This window comes from Salvia hispanica, chromosome 2, assembly GCF_029641045.1.
Source record: "Salvia hispanica isolate PSC_SH4W2 chromosome 2, Shi_PSC_v1, whole genome shotgun sequence".
Classification (NCBI taxonomy): Eukaryota; Viridiplantae; Streptophyta; class Magnoliopsida; order Lamiales; family Lamiaceae; genus Salvia; species Salvia hispanica.
The window spans coordinates 40,641,521-40,663,111 of NC_142693.1; the positions used below are offsets into that span (position 1 = coordinate 40,641,521).

A 21,591-nucleotide genomic window follows, 5' to 3' on the forward strand; every position below is an offset into this window, starting at 1 on the left:
ACTTTATTTTGCAAAAAAAAAAAAATTATGCACAGGAATAGTAACTTTATTTATTAGAATAATAACTTTTGTATAAAAAAACTCTTATCATTAAAATAACATTTATTATTCATTAGAAAAATAAATTTTATCAGAAAAAACAGTAACTTTTATCCACAAGAATAGTATTATTGGAACAAAAACTTGGGTACATTAAAACAATAATTTTTAGTATTTAACTTAGAATAATAGTAATATTTATTTTAAACATGGTATACTTTTCATTCATTAGAATAATAATTTATTATTTAAACATAATAACTTTCATTAAAACAATATCAATTATTACAAAAATAATAAATTTAATTTAAAATGAATAACTTTTTTTAGTAAAAAATGTTTTGTCAATATTAATGAATCTTGATCAATCTTATTACCAGCATCAAATTAATTATGGAGGACGATATTATTACATTGAATGTCACGTCTGATTTATGAATATAAAAAAAAGGAAAGCAAAAAATATGGAAAACAAAAGCCATTATACCAAATTGAATGAAATTAAAACCATTAAAATAATACTTAAAGAATAATCAACGGGGATTGAAGGAATGCTCCTATTCCACCTTATCCTCTTCGATAGTGTTTGTTAATTAATTTAATCTTTTTTTTCATAAGAAAGTTCTAAATAATTATGTTTCATCACAAATTCAATGATTTTCATCAATATAATAAGGTGACATGATCCGTATTTGTTTAGGGAAGTTAAATTTATGTAATTAATTACATTAAATGACAATAGGATATTATTAACCAAAAAACTTATTTGACCAAATACAACAAACTAATTAATGGGAGTTAGGGGGTGTTATATTGCTAACTCAATGCTTAATTGCTAACTACAACTCAATAATAGCCATTAGATATTCAAATTAAAGGCCTAGATCATCAACCACAAAATGTCAATACGATCAACAAAAAACGTCAATAAGGCTATATGATTAATTCCAATAAAAATCAATAGGGGTATTAATGTCAAGTTAGTTATAACTAACTTTTAAAAGAAATCCCAAAACTTTAAATTCATATAACATATATCAAATTAAAGATAATTTTATAAGGATTCCAACGATATACTACATGCATATGTTCCGACGTCAAAATTTGAAAAAAAAATCTAGAATTTTCGTATTTTTCGTACACAGGTTAATGTCAATGCAGCTAAGATAATATGTCAATATAAAGCATATACAATGCCAATCCTAAATTTGTGTTGACATTCTCAAAGCATTGTGTTGATATTTTCGAAACACTATATTGACATTTTCATCCAAAACCCTAATTTGGCGTTATTTTTTTATCTTTTTCGATTTAATTAATAAAAACGAAAATTACACGTGGCAAATTGTAGACCACACGTTTTTTAAAATCATGTGACCTTAAATTAATTGTAGTTAGCAATTGATCACTGAGAGTTATGTATTTCTTTTATAAATAAGTCCAAATTCTATTGTTGGCAACCCAAATATGTTAATCTCATTTTATAGTTAGAAATTTAAATTATGAAACAATATATCTTATTTCGTGAGTCTAAATTTCCAAACATGGAAAGAAATTAAAATAAAGGGGTAAAAATAGTGGAAAAATAGGACATTAGCACCTATAAAAAAGCAATGCATATGTGACTAATTTCTCAATCAACACTGCAAATTAACAAATAAAAATGTCAAATGTCTATGTTCTCTTGCTTCTTGGACTCTTGGCAATTAGCAATACCCCTTCTCTCGCTCATGAACAAGAAGACGGCATGAAGTGGAATATCGATTCACAAATCAAGCGCCATCACCACCATCAACCTCCACCTCCTCACCATGAACATGAACATGGTTGCCCTTCTTCCCATCATGAACACCACACTCCTTCTCCTCATACTCAACATGCTCCTCCTCCAAGACACCATGGTCATGCTCCTGCTTATCCTCCTCATCACCATGCCCCATCTCCGCATGCCCACCACGTCCATCCTCCTTAACACCATGCTCCGTCTCCACATGCCCATCACGCTCATCACTATGCCCCATCTCCTCGTGCCCTCTACGCCCATCCTCCTCATTACCATGCCCCTTCTCCTCATGCCCACCAAGTCCATCCTCCTCAACACCATGCCCCATCTCCTCATGCCGACCATATCCATCCTCCTCGACACCATGACCATGCTCATCCTTCAAGACACCATGGTCATACTCCTGCTTATCCTCCTCATCATCATGCCCCATCTCCACATGCCCACCACGCTCATCCTCCTCATCATCATGCCCCATCTCCTCGTGCTCTCCACGTCCATCCTCCTAAACAACGTGCCCCATCTCCTCATACCCACCACGATCATCCTCCTCAACACCATGCCCCATCTCCACATGCCCACCATACTTATCCTCCTCACCATAATGATCACGAGCAATATGCTCATCCTCCAAGACATCATGGTCATGGTCATGCTCCAAGTCCTGCTCCTCAACATGCTCATTCTCAAAAAGACCATGGTCATGCTCCTGCCCCTACTCCTCAACATGCTCATTCTCCCAGACAACAAGATCATGCCCATTCCCCGAAACATCATGGTCATGCTCATTCTCCGAAACACCATGGCCATCATCCCGCCCCTTCTCCTCAACTCTATTAATGAAAATTCAAAAGTTACTACGTTGATTCAAAATTTAGTCACTAATCATTGTAATCGCTTCAAATATACTAGGAGTGCTACATTTCTTGTAATACCTTTTCTAATTTAGAGTTTGAAGTTAAATTGTGCTGAAGATTTTTGTGAAATCAATTTGAATATTGTGGCAATTTAGTTAGTTTGTGTTGATGATTTTTATGAAATCAATATGAACATTTTGGCAATTAAGTTGAAGACCCCAATCTCCATAGAATTTGCTCCTTCTCCACATTCTATCCGTGTTCCATCTTTTCGAAAATAATTTTGTTTCTGAGCAACCAAATAGACCATGAGATCACATAGAAGAGATAGTTTCAATATTTTTTGTCAAACCTTCGAAAAGGTGTGTCCATTCGTGAAAACAAGCAGGACACTGGATCCTTAGGCATGCGAATGGCGAGATTTCAACTGTTGCATGCAAAATAAGATAGAGAACTGGAAAACTTGCATTCAAACATGATGTTATGAACTGTTTCTAGGTTGTTCTTGTTGAGAAGTAATCTACAATTAAAATTAGTCAACCATTTATACATCTATGTAATTTATATTCTCAATGCACAATCACATATATTTTTTTAAGGTAGTTGGCTGGATTTGGCCTTAGAGTGTCCACAATAGGCTCACTGTGGCGGTCTAGCTTCCGCTGCGGCGGTCTTCTTCAGTTTTTTTTTTTTTTTTTTTTTTTTTTTTTTTTTTTTTCTTTTTTCAATTTATGTTGTGATGATGTGGCGGAAGAGTTTTTTGTTGTTGTGGCGTGACTAGGCCTGTCAAATCGGGTACCCAGGATACCCGATCCGAAAATTTCGGATACCCGATCCTGAATTTCCCAAAAACTAAAACCCGATCCGAATTTGATGTCGGGTACCCAATTACCCGATCCAGTCCCGAAAAATCGGGTATCGAGTCCCAATTTTGATTTTAATTCTTTTTAGAATATTATCTACAAACTTTTAAAAATACAAACATGTAGTTCGAAATTAATACAAACTTACAGTATTTAAGAGAAAATAACCACAAACTTTTAAAATACAAAATTCTTGAAACAGGTCAAATTTAAGTGAAAATAACTTCATATTTTTAGAAATACAAAATTAATAAGTTATAATATATTAAAATAAATGTAAATAAAACAATCTATTTACTCAAAGTTGGATCAGAATTTATATAGTGCCATTATTTTTAAACCTATAGCTATATATATTAATCGAGCAATCAATGTACCATTGCCACTTTGATATACCGAGCATTGCCCCTATTGACTAAAATAAAATCACAGATTCACATCTTATAGTAATAAAAATTATTAACAATTTAATTTTTAGCATTTTGATCATAAATATCTATAATGAATTTATCACTTTGTTGAATAAATATAGTGTTGTTGAATAATGTTCAGCACTTTGAACATAAAAAGAAGATAAAGAAACTATATTTAATTGCTTGTATTTTTTAAAAATCAAAATAAATACATAATTTATTAATTTTTAAAAAATCGGATAATTCGGGTATACCCGAACGGGTATCGAAGTTATCCGATATCCGGTAATCCAAAACTCTCACTACCTGATCCCGATCCGAAACCCGAAAAATCGGATTTCAGGTATCCAATTATCCAATTTTTCGGGTTTGGATATCAGATATCCAATATCCAATATCCATTTTGATAGACCTAGACGTGGCTGTTCCGTACTACTCTGGACAGGATATCAAGAAATACAATTCTAATCATTACCATTTCACTTACTAACACAAATATACTGAAATCATATTTTTCTAAGCCCCACAACACTATTCTATTTCTAATTTCTAGTACCCTACACACCCAAAATCAACTCTGTAGTAAAGAAGATAGGAAAATCAAGATTATTTCCTTTATTTACAACCGAAAAGTTTTGAAACATACAGGGTCACAAAAATCGGAGATTAAATTTAAGGGCTTTTGAATGAAGTCAACTTATAGCTTATAAGTACTGAAAAACACATCCAATTTGCTTTGTTATTTTCAATATAAAACTTCCTAAGAATAAATAATGACATTAGAATATGTGAAAATTATTTACAACATAGTATATCAAAATGATGATTGATGGAGAGACGATCTCATAAATTGGGTCTAGGTCTAGTCAATGTAACATACAATGTGTAAGCGAAGAAACAAATGCTCTAAGGGATACCTTTGATAGTAAAAAATAATAGGCCGAACCACTTCGATAAATCGAGGCTAGGCTGCCATCCTCCTTTGACTCCCGAGCTTCTCGTGCCACAACTTCCAAGCAACTCTCACGTTGTCCAGTTGAGACTCTGGGATACCGGTGTTTGCATCTAACAACGGCACCCATTCTTTCCAAGGGGAGTTTGAAGGGTCTAAAAACTTGGACATCTGAGGCAACATCACCGAACGATAGAAATCATCGACTGATTTGAGGATCTCCTCAGATTCGACCAATGCCTTCATCTCCGGCCTCTTTAGATTGCCTGGTCTGTTTCGGATTGCAAAGCTATTGCTCCTCAAAAATAGACCTTCCGACGGGGCAAGAGGCAAGACGATCCTCGAGAACTTGGACAACGATATACTCAGAATGTCTCTTGGCAGCAACTCACGTTTCACAGCTATAGCAGTCCCCACCATTTTGCGTATCTGATCATGTTTGCGGTAAGAACACATCGAGCACAACTTTATAAAACAAAACGAACACGAAATATGAAAAGGGAGAAAGATCATTACCTGATGCAGCATGAATGACTCTCCACAGATGGAGATTTCAATGAATTTCGCACCATACAACTGCTCCAATTCGCCACAGCAGCACTGGAAAATCTTTCTAAAATGTGATGCTCCAATCCTGTCGTTCTCATCAGGTTCGTCTAGCCACCGAGCAAGTACAGGAACAACAATATTTTCATGTTCCTTCAAGGTGTCCTCGTCTCCATCCGCGTTCCTGTCTGAGTTGGAGAGGAGAGAGTCGTGCTCCCTTTCCCCAGAATTTGTGGCGGAGGATTCATCAGCTTCGCTGATATCTTCCTCATCACTTCCTTCCGAGTCAGAGCCACTCTGTGCAGGTGATAACTTGGACGTCTTTGATGGATAATTCTTAACAGAAACTCCACGAGGAGAGCGTTTTCTGTATTTAGATCTAATAGTATAATTGTGAAAAGGATGGTCACCCTGAAACAACGAAAGAGTTGCACAAAACTTGTTGATCAAAATGACACTTTTATTTCTTTCTTCACATCATAAAGAATCAACTTAGGTCTAACCACAACTAGATATTAGTTTCTAAATCCCAAGTCAAGAAGAAGATCATATTGTGATTTGTGAGTAAATGGAATGGCATTTCTTTGAACATTTATGAGAAGCTCTAGACATACAAAATTACTGCAAGGATCAATCTCTCAACGCTAAGATGGTAATTCTGAATATTCGAATAAATCTATCAGCAGAAAACCAAACATCTAAAATGCATCAGATTTACCTCAAAAACATTCAGTATATTATTAAAATCTGATACATGATGATCGATTTCATCAGCTGTAGAATTTTCTTTTACTCCAATAACTTCAGCCGGAAGAAGATAGGAATACTTGCGAATGTTACATTCTCTTCGGGCATCAAAACTCCTGAAAAGTTGTTAACTTTTGAAGATTTTAAAAGTGAATTAGCCAGATACATAGAAACAGTCTATTATTATTGCAAGATTAAGATCTAACCGGAGGAAGGGAAGCACAGAGAATAATAGCCCCAAGAATATTTGTAAAAAGCATTATGCAAAGTCACAATACCCTTATAGAGAATTCTTTACCTTTGTGAAGGTAAGATGCTGAAAACTCTTATATTTTCTGGAAGATGGGAATTAACATATCTAGCAAGAGCAACACCATTTGGATCATTGTTCCAAGCAAATTCTGGAATCTCCATTTTAAAAGCGATCATGGTCGCCAGCGAATGAACCTGAATGTGCAAAGGTTACAGAATCTGGGGAAGCAACAGGACGAATGATTGTGCCAAAAATCTAGCTTAGAAAGATAACCTACAATAGTGACTTAAGCTTACCCCTTTATCAGTCCGGCTACTTCTCGCCCAACGAATTTTGTTCAAATCCCCAAAATTGCTCTCTCTAATTCCGCCAACTTTAAAAATAGCCTTTTCTAGTTCACCTTCAATGGCTACATAACAAGATCACAGAGCTTAGTGAAATCTTTTTTACTTCCACCTCAAGTAGTGTCAAATTCAAATACAGTCGATGTTTTTTTTTTTGGTTGGAGAACCAGAGAATTCATAGAAATGTGCATCTCTTCATGCCAATAGATTATAATCAAATTCGTAACTCCATTTCAAACAAAATTTAGCTGAGACATTTTCTGTGTCAATATACATAACTTTGAAAACCATGTCATCCACTGACAAACAAGTCATAATACACGAGAATTTGTTTGATATTGAGTGCAACAAGCAACGAAAGACAATGGCTTTCCAGAAATACAAGGAGAGAAGGATCAAAGAGCCAAAGATAGTCAAAACTGATAATGATCAGTATTTTATCTAGTGTCAAACAAAAGCATATAAAGCAAAATCTTTCAGCAAACACAACAGCATTTTCTCCCAATGATAGAGCAGGAAACAAGTTCTATTACACATAAAAATAAGAACACACATTAGCATAATCCTAACTTCAAAATCTTCTTCCAAATTCACAACACAGAAATGAATTCTTCAACTATGCGGTCTCAAAACCAGTAAAGAAGCAAATCTTTCCCCAAAATAGTAACAATCAACAAAAATAGATCAAAGGAAACAACAAAAAATCAAAAAACACAAAAGAAGAAAGAGAAGCATCTCACTTAATATATCAGGTTCACTCCTCTGAATTTGCAATCCTGCCACAACATTAGCACAAAACCCAAAAATCAGAAACAGAGCTCAACCAAAAACAAAATGAACAAACTAACTAGAATGACTGAAAACACACACACACACACACCCGCACAAACCTCTGTAATCGGAACCCACGTAGCCAACGCGCATAACCACTTTCTTCTTGCGAATAGATTCCCATTTTGGGGCTATCTCCGACGACCCAACTTCTTCGTCGGCAGCGGCGGAGGTGGAGAAGCTGAAAGATGTAACTCTGAGGGGCTTGAAGCCGTAGGAGTTTGGCGAGCAGCCTCTTGATAATAGCGATGTAATCCACGGTGGAGAAAAGGGGTTTCGCAGCAAGGAAACCGCCATTGCTACTGAAACTGTGGAGAGATTATGATTGAAATTCAAGACGCCATAGTTGTTTAACTGATCGTATCTTTTTGCTCTTACATTTCACAAAACGTTACACCAATTCGATTTCGAGCCCAATTAACAGTAAATTGGGCTATTGAGCCCAATGAATAAATATATTCAATGAAAAAGCATAATTTTTTTATTTTCAAAAAATGAAAAATTACTTCCCTCCCTCTCTCCAACCTCCATCAATGGCGGCTGACGCTGTAAACATCAAAAATCCTACTTTAGCACACTTCAACTCCGCCCTCCTAAATCACTAACTATTTCCGATTAAATGAGAAATAGTGCGACAGCTAAATCAGAGATCAAATGTCATTCCTCAGCCCCAAATCGCTGGCGGCGCTGGTGGAATCCGCCGTCTCTGCCCAATCCCCACGCCTCGGCCGAGCCGCCCACGCCCGAATCGTCAAAACCCTAGGCGTAGCTCTAGAGGCATTCCTTTCCAATCACCTCATCCACATGTATTCTAAACTCGATCGGCCCGATTCGGCCCGAGCGGTCCTCTCCCTCACAAGCCCCGAATTCCGCTCCGTCGTCACATGGACCTCCCTCATCGCCGGCGATGTTGGGAACGGCCACTACCCCTCTGCCATCTCCACTTTCGCCACAATGCGCCGCGACGGCCTCCAGCCCAACGATTTCACCTTCCCTTGCTTGTTCAAAGCGGCGGCGGGGCTCCACGCGCCGTTCCTCGGTAAGCAGCTCCACGCCCTCGCGGTGAAGCTGCTCCTTATCGGCGATGCGTTCGTCGCGTGCAGCGCGTTCGACATGTACAGCAAGACGAGGCTTTTATTCGACGCGGACAAACTGTTTGATCAAATGTCGCAGAGAAACATAGCCATGTGGAACGCGAGCATTTCGAATTCGGTGTTAAACGGAAAGCCGCGTGAGGGGATTTTTAGGTTTCTGGAGCTCCTCCGCAGCGACGAGGCTGCTCCGAATTCAATTTCCTTCTGTGCTTTCTTGAATGCGTGCTCGGATGGACGGTTCTTGGCTCAAGGGCGGCAGTTGCACGGATATCTGATCAAAGGGGGGCATGAAGGTGACGTCTCCGTGGGAAATGGGCTGGTCGACTTCTATGGGAAATGTGGCGAAGTTGGCTTCTCGGAGAAAGTGTTTGAGAAGATGAGCGAGCGTAATAAGGTTTCTTGGGGTTCTATGTTGGCTGTGTTTGAACAAAATGATATGGGAGAGATGGCTTGCGCCTTATTTCTGAAGATACGAAGGGCGGGAGTTGAGCCTACGGACTTCATGGTCTCGAGTGTGCTCAGTGCGTGCGCAAGCCTGGCTGCGCTTGAGACAGGTAGACTGGCTCATGGTTTAGCAGTGAAGGCTTGTGTTGATGAAAATATATTCGTTGGGAGCGCGTTGGTGGACATGTATGGGAAGTGTGGGAGCATCGAGGATTGTGAGAGGGTATTTTTTGCGCTGCCTAGGAGGAACTTGGTGTGTTGGAACGCGTTGATTGGTGGATACGCTCATCAAGGGCGTGCAGACATGGCGTTAGGGATGTTCAGGGAAATGATTGAGAGGAGGGACTCGGAAGGCTTGGTGCCTAACTATGTCACCTTCGTATGTGTGTTGAGTGCTTGCAGTAGAGGGGGGATGGTGGAGGTCGGGATGGAGGTGTTCAACTCCATGAGGGAGAAGCACGGTGTCGAGCCCAGGGCAGAGCATTACGCATGTGTAGTGGATATGCTAGGCCGGGCTGGGCTGGTCGAACGGGCCTATCAAGCCATCAAGGAGATGAGAGTTAAACCTACAATCTCTATATGGGGAGCTCTACTAAATGCTTGTAAAATGCATGGTAAGCCAGAGCTAGGCAAGATTGCAGCTGAGAATCTGTTCAAACTCGACCCACAAGACTCGGGGAACCACGTTGTCCTCTCAAACATGCTTGCCGCAGCGGGGAGGTGGGACGAGGCCAACGTGGTGAGGGAGGAGATGAAGGAGGTGGGGATCAAGAAAGGGGCAGGATGCAGTTGGATATCTGTGAAGAACGATGTCCATGTCTTTCAAGCAAAGGATGCATCACATAGTCGAAACGCTGAGATTCAAGCGATGCTAGGTAAACTGAAGCACGACCTCAAGGCTGCTGGTTACGTACCTGACACGAAGATGGCTCTGTACGACTTGGAGGACGAGGAAAAGGAGTCAGAGGTGTGGTACCACAGTGAGAAGCTCGCACTTGCTTTTGGCCTCATCGCGCTCCCTCCTGGCGTCCCTATAAGGATCACCAAGAATCTTAGGATCTGTGTGGATTGTCACAGTGCTATGAAGTTTATATCAAGAATTGTTGGCAGAGAGATTATAGTGAGAGATAACAACCGCTTTCATCGCTTTGTGGATAACCAGTGCTCATGTGGTGATTATTGGTGAACACATTTGATACTAAATTATTGACAATTTGACGTTGAGTTCTTGACAAGAATATAGAGCTCGGGCCATAAACTACTCAGCTTCTTCGTCAACATCAACCTGGTTCAACTTTCAAGAGTATCATGAATCCTGATGATTGGGAGCTCAAATTGAGAGAACCTGACACTGTAATATAAAGTGGATTGATTGCCACACATAAATTTTTGTATGAGAAATTCATTCCTTTTTTCTTTTTTCTTCTCTTCAAGGATGTATGTTTCTTACACTCATGAAGTTATGGAAAATGATGCAATCAAATAATACATCATGGAAGATCATGTTTGGTAAATGTTACAGATTGCTGCACTAATACTTTTACAGTCAAGCTCCATCGTCTTCATCCAGTTCTCGAAATCTCCAATTTCCTGTTCGCACACTCAAGTTTCAGTTTTGATTCTCAGAAAATTCCAACAACTTGTTGAAGTAAATGCAGAATGTGAGTTTTAAGCTTAAACCCTTTACAAACAACTCCCAAAATCCTCTGCAGATATTCATATCTTGATTTCCCTGGCTAAAATTTGTCACCCCCTTCGACACTATTTTTTAAAATGTGAATCTATCACGCGATACCAAACAACACGTGAAGGCCATTATGCAGGATCTTACTAATCAAGTCTAAATTTTTACGTCCAACAAGAACACTTACACCAAGACTAGGTACAGTGTAATGAAGATACACATTCCAACCAGCCAAGAAGGAAAAGGCAAAAAGAAAAATCATTTTAACTCATTCTAAATAACTAATCAACTCAAATCAAGATACACAAATGCAAGAATCAATTTGTGTTTGTACGAATAAAATCACAAACAACAAGCCAAGAAGCATAAGTAGAAACAACTCGCTTACTAACCTTGACAGCGGTGTTAAGAGCATGAGATGCTGCAAGCCACTGATCGTTCTGCTTTGAGAATCGCGTGATACTTGCTGTCAATGCTTGAATTTCCTTATCAATTCGCTCCTCGTTGATGAAGACCTCACGCACCCCACCATCAACGGATTTAACCAGCAGATCCGACACTCGTATTGCAGTCTGAATAGCGTCTTTCTTTGCTTTCTCTAGATTTTATCCAGCAGACAGTAAATAAGAAAATCCGTTTGACAGTTAATCACAACTACCCCCAAAAGTTAAAACACCCAAAATAGTAAAATTGCAGAAATTCTGCTTGAAAGTTAAACCACAATTCCCCTAAACAAGTAAAAACGCAACTTGAAAGGTTCAAACTCCAATACCAATCATCATTTTGCAGCACAAGCAAATACTAAAACGCAAATTAAAGCTCAAACTCCAAAAAGTTAACCATAATTTCCAACAGAAACAAATATCAATTCGACTTGAAAGTATTGGGTTAAAGCTACAAAATTAAGCATAGATACTGATCACACACACGGAAACACTAATAGTAATCGAATTAAACTGAGTGTGATTAAAACTGACCAGTTCGTTCCCGCAGTTCAATCGCGGCATGATTGTGATCGCTGACCATTTGAAGCAGAGAAGCTTCGAGACTCCCCGCTTCCACCTGATGCGATCGCTCCATTACCGCAGCTTCACATAGCAATCATCAAACATTCATCAATTTTCTCTGATTATTCGAGATTTTTTTAAAAATTAAAAAAATTGGGACGACGAAATGCAACCTGGAATTGAGCCCTAGCAAGTAGCGGTCGTGGACTGAGTTACCGAACCGGGCGGTTCGAGTCAAATACGGATCCGGATCCCGAGAGTGTTTTTCTATTTTGACGAAGATTATTTATCAACTCCTTTTTTTTTTTTTTGCTATTCTCAATTAATTTTTCAACCTTTTTAAATGTTTTCATATCGCTTTTATTTCCCTCTTTTGGGTCATTTATTTTCATTTTTTCTGGTTTTATAGTAGCTAAATGAACATAAATTTATAGGTTCGTTGGACTCAAACTTTTGGAAATCAAAGCTAACATTCACTCCCTCCGTTCCATAGTGATAGAGTTATTTGTCATTTTAGTACATTCATAATGGATTCATTTACCTTTTTAGTAAAAGTCAACACATTTTCTTCTCACCCACTTTTCCATCTGTATTATTTTCTTCTATCTACTTTTTCCTCTCTCATACTTTATTATCTTTTTATTTAATATACATTACACAAATTTTTCTAATCTCCGTGCCGAAAAGAAATATCTCCATTACTATGAAACGGAGGGAGTATTTAGCACAACTGTAGTCATCACAATACTAAGCCTATTAAAAAGGTTACAGAGATAGAAGAAACCATCGAGAATGTTAGATATTGATCAGAAATGAGAATCAGCCTTCAAATTTGTTGGAGACTGTATGAGCCGGCTTTCAGAAGAAGCACAACTTGCTCTCAGAAAAACCAAACGCAGCTGACTAGTATTTGTTCCAACTTGATCATCGAGATTTGGGAATCGCCTTCTGATCTCGGATATGCTTGTTGCTGCAGGGGTGCGGGGACGAGGCGAGCCTTGTGAAGGACAGGAATTGTCATAGTCATTGATGCAACGATATCCAGCATTGAAGGTTATGTTTGGTGAATGTTACAGATAGCAGCACTAATACTTTTACAGTCAAGCTCGATTGTCTTCATCCAGTTCTCAAAATCTCCAATTTCCTGTTGCAGAAACATGTAGTTATGTTTGAAGCTAAAACGTTCTCAAACAATTTCCACAAACTTTTGCAAGAACAATGAACTTGGAGCCTAACTAAGTCGAACCAAGAGAAAGACTATGGCATCAAAAAAATACATGAAGGCCAATGCGCTTGATCCTTTCCATCGAGTTAAAATATGTAATAATGCGTGAGCACATCAGGGCCAATGTACTGATTTTTATACAAGAAATTTCAGCTCTGGAAAAACGACATGTACAAGAATTAGATATCAGCCTGAAGTTGATCACAGCACTTGAAGGCTGCAACCATTTTGATCACTCTTTATAACTTAACAACTCAAATAACTGTATCTTCCAAGGCCGATGTCCTGATTTAATGGGAAATTTCAGTTCCCAAAACTATAGGTAAAATAAACTTCAAATCTAAATTCAAGAGATGGATAAAGGCTTGAAGTTGATCACGATCCTCAATACTTGAAGCCACATATTAACATGAACTAGCGATCAGTAACCATTTATAACTAAACGGCTCGATTCAAGATGCACATTGCAAGAACCAGCGTGTATTTATAAAATGCAGTAGGACAACAATACATCAAATGGCCAGCCAAGAAGCAAGGTAGAAACCATTCGCACTCTGACCTTGACAGCGGTGTTGATAGCACGAGACACTGCGAGCCACTGATCAGTCTGCTTTGAGAATCGCATGATAGTTGCTGACAATGCTTGAATTTCCACCTTGATCCACTTCTCATTTATGAATACATCGTGGACACCACCATCAACGACCTTCATAAGCTGATCTGCCACACGTATTGCATTCCGAAGACCTTCTTTTTTCGCTCTCTCTATATTTATCCAGCAAAAATACAGAATGCAAAAGCAAGTATGAATTCAACTTGAAAGATAATCAGAGTTCCCCACAAAAGTAAACGCATTCATCCAAAATCAAGCATGATGTGGAAATACCAATTCAACTTGAAATTTAAATCAAAATGATCCCCAAAACCAACCGTAAATTCCTGCAATAGCAAATACCAATTGAACTGGAAAATCATCTGAAGTTTAAACCCCAAAACCAACCACAAAATCCAACACAAGCAAAAATGTTACAGAATCAAACACACTTATATATGTTGTGAAATCCATAATTTAATTGGTGACTAACCAGTTCGTTCCCGCAGCTCAATCGCCGCACGATTGTGATCGTCGATCATTTGAACAAATGATGACTCCAAACTCCCCGTCTCCACATGATGCGATCGATCCATTTATGGAGCCTCATATACAAATAACTCTGTGGCAGAGAGCAGAAACAAATGTGTCAATTTTAGACTGATAATTTCAATAGATCATAGAAGTAATTGATTTTACAGTATTCTAATCCTAAATTTCAGATTTTATTTCAAAAGCATCATTTACAAATTTGAAAATTAATTTTACAAAATTGGATGGAGAGATTTCAGGTTTAGAGCTCTCCGGCCCTTTCCATTAGGACTTCCCACAAAACTTCCTGTCACGTCATCACTAGGACTTCCCATTCCACTGCCATATCACTAGGACTTCCCCTGCACTAGGACTTCCACTAGGACTTCCAGCAATAAAATTAATAAATTCACAATTAAAATTAAAATTTACGAAATTAAAATTTACGGAATTAAAATTTCGACACGAATACGAATGGGGAAATGCGAATATTTCATATAAAAAAATATACATTATTCGGAAAAAAAAATTACATAGTAGATAATAAAAAATTAACCACATCAACGTCGATCCCTCCGCGTCCAAACCTCTTCGATGATATCCTCCTGAAGTTGAATATGGGCATCTCTTTGCCGCATGTCGGCAAATGCGCGCAACCTCTCAACCTCTCCATGAGGTACCCCCATGTTCACATTTGCGCTGGCCACGCCGTGGCTTGGACCGACAGCCGTATCATCTTCGTTGGTCCACTGAGTCAGTTCGTCACCTTCACTTTCGACAATCATGTTGTGCAAAATGATACATGCGTACATGATGTCGCCGATGTTGGGAATATACCACATCCGTGAAGGACCCTTCACCATCGCCTATCGACTCTGGAGCACACCAAATGCCCGCTCAACATCCTTGCGCGCTGCCTCCTGACGGCTCGCAAAGTAGGACTTCTTTGGTCAGATCGCATGCTTGATCGTCTTCACAAAGACGGACCAGTTTGGGTATATCCCATCCGCCAAATAGTATCTCATATTGTGCTGGTTGCCGTTGGCGACGAAACTGATGGCGGGACCAACGTCATTGCACTAATTGTTGAACAGGGGCGACGACTGGAGGACGTTGAGGTCGTTGTTCGACCCGACGACTCCAAAATAAGCATGTCATATCCACAGTCGGTAGTCAGCTACAACTTCAAGGATCATCGTGGGATGCTTGGCTTTGAAGCCGGAAGTGTGGATCCCTTTCCAGGCGGCGGGGCAGTTCTTCCACTCCCAATGCATACAATCTATGCTGCCCAACATCTCAGGGAACCCGTGCACCGACCCGTGCATATTTATCAGCAACTGGCAGTTTGCGGGGCTCGGACTCCGAAGATTGCGATCCCCGAATATCGCTCTAACACCCGCGCAAAAATTCTGCAGACATACGACGGCTCTCGTCTGACGACTCGCCAATGTGGAGGTACTCGTCGAACATGTCGGCCAGGCCTCCGTACGCTAGTTGCCTGATTGCGCAGTGCACTTCTGTAAGGGCGTGTGTCCGGGTTTGCCAGCCGCATCCTTCCTGATCCTGAAATACTCGTATCTTCTCTCTAAAGCACACACGATACGCATAAACAGCGGACGATGCATCCTAAAACGTCACAGGAATAAGGCATCCCCAAAACGCTGTTGCGGAGCGAAGTAGTCCTAATACAACCGAATATGTGCAGCAATGTGGTCCCGGGGTACATGACGTCGGCGATGGATCGGCAGAGGTACCGCCGCCTGCTGCCGCCGTTGCTGCCCCTGCCGTGGCAATCGATCAATCGCCCCTTCCACAGCGAGATCCAATTCATTATCACTATCGCTATTGTTGGGGTTTGTATACTAAAAGATGCGTCGAGCGTACATGCCTTTGTACAGTCAGCTTGTGCATGTATACGAGAAACGCCACGTCCACTTGTTTACCTAATTATGAGAATAAATAATATAATATAATGGTTTATTATTGAAATATAATAAACAAGTCTAAGGCTTTTTACTAAGAACGTCAAGTAGGAAAATTCGATGAATCTCCTCATGAGTTTTCCAGTAGGGGACTTGGCCAGATCTAGTAAGAAGAAAAACGTATTCACAACCTAGATAGGCTTTGGCTACCTATTGGTACATTTGCGGTGTTTGTGATAATTCTCTCTTACCTAAGAAGAGATTAGTAACACCGGTGTGGTAAAGCACTGGAAAGATCTAATTCGAAATGTATTCTTTATTGCTATCTACTGAAAGAATATATTTCAGAAAGTTTTAGTATTTTCTAGTCTATGATATTAATATCAATATTGTTTATTCAATCAAACGCCATTTTGACTTATCAATATGTGAGAGTTTGTACGTAACTCAAGTTCATGATATCTTGGGTGGTAGTAATTGAATAACATGAAGGTATTGGAATATTATTTCATAGAATTCGCGTGCCCAGTGTGGTATGATTAAATCCCTAAGGGGTGATCCCCAAGAGGTGTTTGAAAAAGGAATTTATTATTCAGAAAACTGCGTAGTTGGAATTTATTCCATGAATAATAAATAAAGTTTCAAACTAGAAAAACTCTTTGGAGAATTAATTTAATTCTAGTCACATAGCAGACAAAAGAATTAAATTGATGGATCAAGATAATCTTAAACGCGGGAAATATTATAAAATAAAATGGACCCAAGTTATTTGTAATTTGGTGATTTAAGTGGGAGTGCAATATTATTCTTTAGTGGAATAAAATAATATTCCATTGATAATATATTAAATCATGGGTCATTTGATTTAATTAGTAATTTATCTAATGGGTGAGCCCAACACTTAAGTCATTCCATGGATCCCCAACCTAGCCAATTTTTAGGCTCTGATTATGTATTTGATTAATTGAATTTTTTGAAAATTATAGTGTTAAAACTTGGGATTTTCGAAAATAATGCAATGTGTGTTGGATCTATGTTTTTCTTGATTTTTTTTTTTTGGATCTATGGTATGATGTTCTAGATCGATGAAAGAATATTATGAATCTTGAATTTTATTCAAGTTTTTCACAAAAATATTCTAGATCTATGATGAACATCATTAGATCTATATATTCTAAGTAATATGTATTAGATTATATGTTTATTGATTACATATATGTATGTGTTTAAGTGAATATATGCTTTTGAATCAATAAATAAAGTGGTCCATGATTGAATACTTGGATCGATGAAAGAATATTATGAATCTCGAATTTTATTTGAGTTTTTCACAAGAATATTCTAGATCTAAACAAGTATTCATTAGATCTATAGTTTTATGTTCTTAATATGCTAGATCTATTTAAATTGCTAAATGCTTGATATTTAAATGTGCATATGTGTTGAACATAAAAGTTTGTTACAAACTAAGAAACGATTAATTAAGATTTAAGATCGCGGTCAAGCGAAGCGACCGCGATAAATCAAGATTAATTAAATCGGAAAAACGAAAAAGGAATACAAGGGCTAAAACCCTAGATGTGTTCAATCAAACCGGGCTGTGGATCTTGCCTTGTCGGGGATCGCCGATCCAGATCCGGCTGAGCGAGGCAGCCACGGTGGCTGGGGTGTCGTCGTCTTCGGTCGGCGGCGGGCGGCGGCGGCAGTGGCGATCAGCTCCAGAAAAAGGCAGCTGCGACGTCATCTTTCTCCGGGCAGCAGCTCCGGCTGACAGCAGCGACTCCGGGCAGCTGCAGCGGCGTCGTCGTCTTCGGGCGGCGGCGGGAGGCAGTCAGCGGGCGGCGGCCACTCCAGTGGGAGCATCACGGCGGAAATGCTGCAGTGACAGCAGCCCTTACTCCGGGCAGTGGCGACGCTCGCAGCAGCAACAGCGGCGCCGTCTTCGGGCGGCGGCGGCCACTGCAGTGGGAGCAGCCGCGGGAGGCAGCGGAGGTCGGGCGCGGCAGCAGCGGCTGCCGCGAGGCCCGTGGCGGCCCAAACCCTAATTAGGGTTTTGGGCTGCGTCGTCTCGTCGTCTCGTTTTGTTTTTCGTGTTTTCGTTTCGTTTCTTAACGCGCAAGCTATTTATAATTGTGGTTTAAAATCCTAAACCTAGAATAATTAAAATATCTTGTGGGAATTAGAATGATTTTGCAATTAAGTCAAGATTCTAATTTAAAAGAGAATAATTGTCTTCTTTAAAATTGCCAATTGAATAATTAGTCAAATAATTGATTTAATTTGTTAATTAGTTGATTTTGGTGGATTATTTCCATCTAGATAATATCATGATAATTAACATAAGGGAATTCAATTTTGATTGATCTAAATTTTGGCTTTTCCACAATAGAATGGAATTTTAAAGAATATTCTCACTATATGCTTTCATGTTTTATTTTAAGGTTTAATTGAAATAGTCTTTATTTTAATTGGTGTGTTATGGAATTATTTCATAGATATATACCTAAGGAAAAGACATGAGTTTTTCAATTGTTTTAAACCTTCAAATTTTCGAAAATTATATATATAATAATTGGATGGATTTTAATTGGAATCCTATTCCAAGTTTGAATTTTGTCTTTAATATAATGTAGGTGAATTTTATTTCATCTAGATAACATCGGTTTAATTAAAGAAGTGAAAAATTCATTTGGCATTAACATGCTACTTAAATCCTAAATTATTAAAGTATTAAATGATTAATTGGATTTTAATTGGAATTCAATTCCTAGTTTAATTTGAATTTTATCTTTAATTTTGATGAAGGTGAATTTGTTTCATAATTCATCTAGATAACATCAAATGAGATTTAAAGGTATGAAAATTCATAGAGCATTAATTTTGCTATTAAAATCCTTAATTATTTATTAAGTTGAATTTTGTCTTTAATTTTGATGAAGGTGAATTTTATTTCATCTAGAAAACATCATTTTGAATTAAAGATGTAATAAGATTCTTCTTGTCATGTGATTTTATGAAAGCTATGAGAAATTTAGTTCTCAAATTTAATTGATGTGTTTTAAATGGATTTAGTCTTAATTGGATAAATGTGGATTTATATATCCAAGTGGGCATTTAAAATTAAGACTTAGCTAATCTTTTATGATATACACCTAGACATTAATTTTAGGATAAGGATGGATTAATTCTATCTAAGTAAATCCTAATAGTATTAATAGGTGATTCTAATAATCAAGATACGTTATTTTAACTAATAATGTATGATTGTTTAAGATTGGACTTAATGTCTAGATAATCTTGTTTATGTGGAGATAGAATTTCAATTCTATCTATTATTTTAGATGCTTAATTAAATGATCAAGTTTCGTCATTATGTTTATGTGAACCTTTTGTAAATGAGTTTACATGTTTTATTGATGATTGATGGATATTTAATTTGAGTTATGATTTTATTTGTTAAAATCTAGTTTAACTCGTGCATCGCCTATGTACTTATTGCCTTGCATGCATAGCTAGTACATGTTTAATTATTCTTTGAATGTGGATACCTGCCTTGCTTAAGTGATAATTAAACTATTAAAACCATCAGCAAGAAAATATGAAGCGATAGTTACAACACGTTTGTATATGGCCTCCATAAAATTGGTCTTAGTGCGAAGTAGTGACCGGCCTGTCTTTACGGGAGGAACATTACCAGTTCGTAAGTTTGGACTTCTCTAGATAAAGGTTATTAAAATCGTAAAATTAGTTTTTCAGTAATATCGCGACTGGTCTTTACCGGAGCAATATTGCTGCGAAATTATAAGGATTGTATTTTAATAATACTTAGAGGGAGCTATAGGAGGAGGTGCTTGTCCGGTTCGACCTTTCTTTAGAGGAGTTCACGCACAAGTAAAGAATCCTTAGTGCTTAATTTTATGGTTATACGCTTTAGCATTGTTAGTCAGCCATGCCATTCTTATGGTCTCTGGACTATCTGTCGACATTGTGGCCAGTAAAAATAATGAATTTCTTGCATGAATAAGACTCGGCTTCCTAGTAGAAGAACGTTTGTGCTTGATTTTTGTGGATGTAAAATTGATGAATTGTTTTGTGGTTATTTGCAATTCCTTGAAATTTTACATGTTTATATTGTTGGTTTTTATTCTCAGCTTGAACGAAAGATGTTTACTACTTGGGAAGTTTATAGTGCGATCCTTAAATCGAAGGAACGCGATTCTGATTCTTATTTGGATTGGAAAAGGAGACTTGACATTGATCAGTTGGCTAGTGATTTGAGGTTGGTCCTCACTAAGGATCGCCCCTCTGCTTATTACATATCAAACAAGGAAAATGATGCTTGTGATCGATGGGATACCGCGAGCGGTCATGTCAAGAAGTTTTTGTTGGCCTCGGTCGGCAATGCTCTTGGCAAGGTTGACAAGCCCGACAGGTCATTGATTGAAGAACCTAAATGGTTTGATGAAATGTCCACCAAGTGTCTCATGAGATCGGTGGTGAACATTTTGAGGAGAACGGTCTTGAAGGAGAACCAAAACATTAACGACTATGTCGTGGAAATGGTTGATGGTTTTGATAGGCTCGAGGAGTTGGGTGGGAAAATAGGCCTAGAAACCCAACAACTCATGATTCTCGACGGACTTCCAAAGAGCTATGAGAAATTAAAGAAAGAGATAATGGACAATCTTTGGCCAACATCTCTTCTAGTACTCTCTAGCAAGCTCATTGAGGCACAAGTCCAAATAAGGAAGATGGAGGGTGGGATGGTCAATAACTCCACTGACCTAAGACGCAAGTCTGACATGGCAGAGAGTTCGAGCCAACCCAATGTGATTAGGAGGAAGACATGATCTTGATCTAGCTATGACATTTATGTTTTGAACAATGAAAGTCTTATTTTGCTTTATTTACATTGTTGAATTTTAAGAGTTTTTTATATTGTTTGGTTTTGATATCATATGGATTATTGATATGGAATTTTATTCCTAGTTTATCAATTGTGTTTTTGGATTATCGATGTCATTTTATAATGCTTGCATTATTAGATAAATGAAGTTTTGATTATCCAATTATTTATGACATCAAATGTAACATGGTTAATATCAAAATGTTTACTTGTGATTAAATTTGTTGATTCAATTATTATGAAGTTTTCTTCTAGAAATATTGATTATTAAGTTTCTTTAATCCTTAAGTCTTTTGAACCATTATTTTGTTGATGAGTCAATAGAACATTAATGTTCGACATGGATTCAATACAAAATAAAATGATCTTATGATCGCGTTTGTTCAAATAAAGGTGTAAGAAAAATAATCACAATAATTGATTACAAGACAAGTAATTTAAATTCAACTAGAAACAAGATAAGTATTTATTATAAATACTAGAAACTCTTGTGTAGTAAATATAGTGTGCACATTAAATTTATTTTAATGTTCAGAGTTGACTATTTGATTAGTTATT

The 21,591-nt window shown here is 37.9% G+C and overlaps 4 protein-coding genes across 5 annotated transcripts; 1 reads left to right on the top strand and 3 right to left on the bottom strand.

The window, feature by feature from the left end:
- Positions 1-4,712: 4,712 nt before the first annotated feature.
- On the bottom strand, positions 4,713-10,496 carry LOC125201228 (Pseudouridine synthase family protein). Its single transcript, XM_048099257.2, has 9 exons — positions 10,302-10,496; positions 10,081-10,197; positions 7,688-7,936; positions 7,538-7,573; positions 6,750-6,862; positions 6,499-6,647; positions 6,172-6,316; positions 5,424-5,864; positions 4,713-5,336 (listed from the first exon to the last, which is right to left on the bottom strand). The coding sequence occupies exons 1-9, from the start codon at positions 10,333-10,335 to the stop codon at positions 4,920-4,922; spliced, it is 1,701 nt and encodes a 566-aa protein (XP_047955214.2). The 5' UTR covers positions 10,336-10,496; the 3' UTR covers positions 4,713-4,919.
- A 56-nt stretch (positions 10,497-10,552) lies between these two features.
- LOC125201230 (biogenesis of lysosome-related organelles complex 1 subunit 1) lies at positions 10,553-12,154 on the bottom strand. 2 transcript variants are annotated; one of them, XM_048099260.2, is made up of 4 exons: positions 12,031-12,154; positions 11,828-11,938; positions 11,243-11,448; positions 10,553-10,756 (listed from the first exon to the last, which is right to left on the bottom strand). In XM_048099260.2, exons 2-4 carry the CDS (start codon positions 11,928-11,930, stop codon positions 10,667-10,669), a joined length of 399 nt encoding a protein of 132 aa, XP_047955217.1. In that variant the 5' UTR covers positions 11,931-11,938; positions 12,031-12,154; the 3' UTR covers positions 10,553-10,666. The 2 variants fall into 2 exon arrangements, with proteins under 2 accessions (XP_047955217.1, XP_047955216.1); XM_048099259.2 differs by lacking the exon at positions 12,031-12,154 and having other exon boundaries at positions 11,828-12,020.
- Positions 12,155-12,539: 385 nt separating this feature from the next.
- On the bottom strand, positions 12,540-14,340 carry LOC125200347 (biogenesis of lysosome-related organelles complex 1 subunit 1-like). The gene is made up of 3 exons (XM_048098005.2): positions 14,168-14,340; positions 13,642-13,847; positions 12,540-13,001 (listed from the first exon to the last, which is right to left on the bottom strand). Exons 1-3 carry the CDS (start codon positions 14,268-14,270, stop codon positions 12,912-12,914), a joined length of 399 nt encoding a protein of 132 aa, XP_047953962.1. The 5' UTR covers positions 14,271-14,340; the 3' UTR covers positions 12,540-12,911.
- A 5,950-nt stretch (positions 14,341-20,290) lies between these two features.
- On the top strand, positions 20,291-20,977 carry LOC148932406 (uncharacterized). Its single transcript, XM_089065088.1, has one exon. The coding sequence runs from the start codon at positions 20,291-20,293 to the stop codon at positions 20,975-20,977; it is 687 nt and encodes a 228-aa protein (XP_088921214.1).
- Positions 20,978-21,591: the final 614 nt, after the last annotated feature.